Source organism: Penaeus chinensis, chromosome 26 (genome assembly GCF_019202785.1).
Source record: "Penaeus chinensis breed Huanghai No. 1 chromosome 26, ASM1920278v2, whole genome shotgun sequence".
Lineage (NCBI taxonomy): Eukaryota > Metazoa > Arthropoda > Malacostraca > Decapoda > Penaeidae > Penaeus > Penaeus chinensis.
In genome coordinates, this window is record NC_061844.1 from 4,634,957 (window position 1) to 4,639,956 (window position 5,000).

Sequence of the window (5,000 nt, forward strand, 5' to 3'; positions counted from 1 at the left end):
AGAATTTTTTTTTTTTTTTTTTTCCCCATCTGCTAAGATAATTATCCTTGCAGGTTATCTTAGGAGGAACTTACCGCATATTTGATGCAGTTACCTCTTGGCTGGGTATGGAGATGCGGGTGTGTTGGCAGGTGAGCCGAGGGGCAGGTCTCTCCCCAGGTCGTCAGCTGTGAAGGCCTTGGAGACCCAGCCTATTGGTACCTAGCAGGCGTTTGGGTCAGTGCAGGACTCACCGCCGCTCTACTGTTCCTCCAGGGTGTTGAGCTGAGTGGTTCCCTTTTAGGAGGGTTCATCACCGTCCTTTGCTTCTTCTTCAACCACGGAGAAGCCACTCGGGTTCAGTGGACACCCCCTCTGAGAGAAAGTTTTGCCTTCCCATGGAGCATAGCGCTAAACATCGGAGTAACACAGGCAGTGCGGGCACCTCGACCTGTGTGGACAAGACCTCTCTTACTAGGCACACTTACCTTGGCATACCTCCTCTGCTGGCAGTTTGCTCAATTTACAGTGGTGGCAGTTGTGGGAATAGTTTATGCCATGTACACCATTGGTATAATACATCCTATTCCTATGCTTCTTGTCCTGCTCGGTACCTCTTACGGGTTCCTGAATAATGTGGTTCTACAATTTGGTAACACATTATTGGTTGCCTCGCCTCTAGCAGGTTGTCTGCTGGGAGTACTGTTACTGTACCTTTTCCTCGAGCCCATTATTCAGCATCTGCCTTTTCCAACCAGCATGGGTGTCCAGCTGGCATTTTTATTTGTATCGTGTGCAGCCTGTAAAATTGAGCTCTCAAGAATATTTGGGGTTGAAGATGATGCACACATAATTAACATATTGAAGGCTAAGTTTACAAACTATTCAGATTTCCACACGCTCTTATATACTTGCTCCGCAGAGTTTGACTTCTTGCCACATGAAACTATGTTTAAACTAAACGAGACGTTGCTCATTCCATGCACTGCCCTTGTTGGAGGGGCAGTGTTAATGAATATCTTGACCAAAATAAAAAATAATATGATACAGCGATTAGAAGAAGAGAACACGGAGACCAAAACTCCATTGTGGTCAGGAGTGGACCCAGGTGTAGTGTACAATGGTGCAATACTGGCTGTGTATGCAGTCATGGCTAGTCTGATTATGAGGCTCAAGCTATTTTTCACCCCACAGCTTTGTGTTGTAGTGTCCCTGTTGGCCTGTAGAAAATATTGGCGTGTTATTAAGAAAAAGGAAATTCACCTTGCTATCTTGGCCATTCTTGTAAGTGGCATGTGTGTGCGTGGTATGAAGAACATCACAGAACAAAGATCTATCGTTGGTGAATACAGCAACCCAGAACTGGAAGAGCTGATTGAGTGGATACAGTCAGAAACACAGGAAGATGCTGTGTTTGCTGGACCCATGGCTATCATGGCTAATGTACTTCTGTCCACCCGCAGACCAATTGCAAATCACCCTCATTATGAACACGCAGGGTTGAGAGAACGGACTAAAAAAGTGTACAGTGTGTATAGCCGGAGGTCTGCCGAGACGGTGTACGAGACGCTGCTCTCTATGAAGGTGAACTACGTGGTACTGGAGGAGACGTGGTGTCTGCGCAAGAACCGGCCGGGCTGTGGGATGGTGGACCTGTGGGATGTAGAAGAGCCACAGAATAGGCACAAACCATCCCTTTGCCCGCGACTCTTCCACAGGAGTCCTGCCCCGTTCCACCGCGTCTTCGACAACGGCATGTTTGTGGTCCTGCAGGTGCCCTCAAGATATGTGGAAATTCCCCCACCACGCTATCACAGTGCGTAAAGACTTGCCCTTAGGTTTGGTTTGTACTTGTCAAAGGGGATTTTAAAGTTATTGTGTAAGCAATAAGTGTAAATATCCTCAACACCCTTAAGGAACTAGTTTGCTACGTAAAGATTTATTTCCATTATTATTGTTGATGTTGTTTAGATTGATTACATTTAGTTAATGCTTGTGTCATTATTTTTACTATTATTATTATTATTATTATTATTATTATAATTGTTTTTATTATATTTTATATTGATACATTTTGCTTTATTATTGATATCATGATCAATTTTGATATTGATGTAATTATAACCATTATGGTTACTAGATCGTTATTCTTAGCTTTGTATGTAATGTCACTTGTGTATTTTATTTTTTTTGTTTTGTTCCTCTTTGTTGTTTACATGATTATTATTTATTTATTTATTTTCATTATCACCATGACTATCGTAATGTTATTTCAGCAGCTATTTTGTTTGTTTTCTTTTGACTTTTATTTTAGAAAATGATATTACTTTCTCTTATTTAATAGCTATGTTATTACTATTGATTTTTTTGTGAATATTGTGATATACTTTTGTGCTTGATATCATTTGTGTAAACTAGTTATTATTGCTGTTATAATGATTATTATCATCATTGTCATCATCATTATTGCTATTATTATTTTTTTTAGTTGTAGTAGTAGTAATAGTAGTATTTTTATTATTTTTGTTGTTTTTACTTTTATAATTATTACTATTGGTAGTAGCACTAGTATAATTATGTGTATATATATATATATATATATATATAAAATTTAATTTATCTATTTATTTATTTATATATTTATTTATTTTATCCTATTATCATTATATTAGTGTTGCTGTTGCTATTAACATATTTTTTTTTTATGCATATTATTCCTGTTATTATTATTATTATCATTATTATTATTATTATTATTATCTAATTAATTTTTATCTTTATAATCATTATCATTATTGTTATGTTTATAGATAAGTTTTATGTTATACTTTTTCATAGATTTTTTTTGTCTCCATGATAATAGGAGCAAAAGTCAGTTTTTTTTTATAGATAACTGCATATTTTATTCAGTGATATTGTTTCTGTCATTCTTTTAGCATAGTGTTCTTATTTGTATTGATGATGATAGTATGTATTGTCGTTATTATCATTTATATTCATATGTTTTTAATGGGTATTATTGTCATCATTGGCAGCATCATTATTATCATTATTATTAATATTGTTATCATCCTCGTCCTTAGTCTCATCATCATCAATATAACTTTTTGTTTTAGTTTTCATTATAATTAGTGTTATTTTTTTTATTATTATTATTTTTATTATTATGAACCATATCCATATTGACAGTTTTATAAAAGGCATGAGTAGGGAATGAATATTTTCTCTTTCATACCTCTTATATATTATTATTTTTGCTATTGTTTTTAATATTGTTATTATTATTATTATTATTATTATTATTATTATTATTATTAATATTATTATTATTATTTTTATTGTTGTTGCTGTAAATATTATTATTTGTTATTATTATTGTTTTTATTATTATTATTATTATTATTATTATTATTATTATTATTATTATTATTATTATTAGTGTTGTAAATATTACCATTGTTATTATTATTTTTATTATTATTATTATTGTTATTATTATTATTATTATTATTATTATTATTATTATTATTACTATTGTTGTTGTTGCTACTATTATTATTATTATTGTTATGATTTTTGTAATTAATTCTTATTATTCTTTTTGTTATTAGAGTATGAATATTATTATTGTTATTATTATTGTTGTTATGATTATTATGATTATCATTATGATTATTATTATTGGCATTATTATTATTGTTGTTGTTGTTGTTGTTGTTGTTAATGATATTACTATTACTGTTATTGTTATTATATATGATGATGACAATAATGATGATGATTATTATTAGTAGCAGTGGTAGTACTGTGGCTGCTACTGCTACTATACTACTGTTACCACTACTACTATTGTTATTTTTATTTTCATTGTTATTATTTTTATTAGTTATTGTTATTATTATTATTATTATTATTATTATTATTATTATTATTATTATTATTATTGTTATTTATTGATATTTTTTTATTATTATTGTTTTAGATATTATCATTATTATTGTTATCATTATTTTTTTTATATATTTTTTTTATTATTATTATTATTTTATTATTATTATTATTATTATTATTATCATTATTATTATTATTATTATTATTATTGTTGTTATTGTTGTTATTATTATTATTGTTACTATTGTTGCTATTATTTCCATAATTATTACTGATAGTCTACTAATACTATTATTATCAGTACTTTTATTATTAATTCTTATTTCAGTTTTATTTACCATTATTTGTTATCATTGATATATTTTCTTTAATGTTAATTTCACTATAGGCATTAACATAACCTATTTTTAGTATTAATTTTTTTCTACTTCACTTAAAATTATTGTTACCAAGAGAATACACTATTCTACTAGTCCATCATTTTTATGTATCAGTATTCCATGCTGTTTTAATGGTGGCAGTTCACAGTGTTCAGAAGGCTTTTGGGGCCAAGTGACTGTCTACTTTAGCGAGTAGGTTTTTCACCCTGATAGCGGCATATATTTGTATGGTAGAAGTGGTGAGGACTGTTGGCTCGTGTGTTTTTGCCACTTGCTAAGACTCCTTCCTCCTTCTGCCCTCTCCATGTTCCTCTGTGCTTTTTATCTTGTGTACTGGTTTTTACTTTCTTTTCTTTTCATTTCCTCGTCTTTTGTATTTCCCCCTTTGTTTTTCCATTTTTCCTGCTGTGCCTCCTTTCTCTCCTTTTTCCCTTCTTTTTCCCTTCATTCATCCTCTTCCCTCTTTCTTTTACCCTTTTTCCCCATGCTTTATATCTTTCTTTCCCTCTCCTTCTTTCCCCTTTTCCTTCCTCCATCTTCCTCCTCTTCTCTTTCCCCTTCTCTCTTCCATTCCACACTGAGACTGTGATTCATTCATTGATGTAGTAATTGGGATGTACTAGAGGCATATGTACTATAGTTTTTTTTTACTTTTATTAGAATGCAGTTTGCTTTCCTTCTCTTTTATTTACCGATATGTTTTCTTTTTCTTTTGTTTGTGTTTTTTTTTTTTTTTTCCTTTATCTATTT

The 5,000-nt window shown here is 31.3% G+C and overlaps 1 protein-coding gene across 1 annotated transcript in view; it reads left to right on the top strand.

Moving 5' to 3' along the window:
* Positions 1-5,000, top strand: part of LOC125038979 (probable C-mannosyltransferase DPY19L1) — a 10,247-nt gene that overhangs the window by 4,169 nt on the left and 1,078 nt on the right. The window contains 2 exon segments of the mRNA XM_047632697.1: positions 54-155; positions 157-1,795. Coding sequence (XP_047488653.1) covers positions 54-155; positions 157-1,795 — 1,741 coding nt within the window.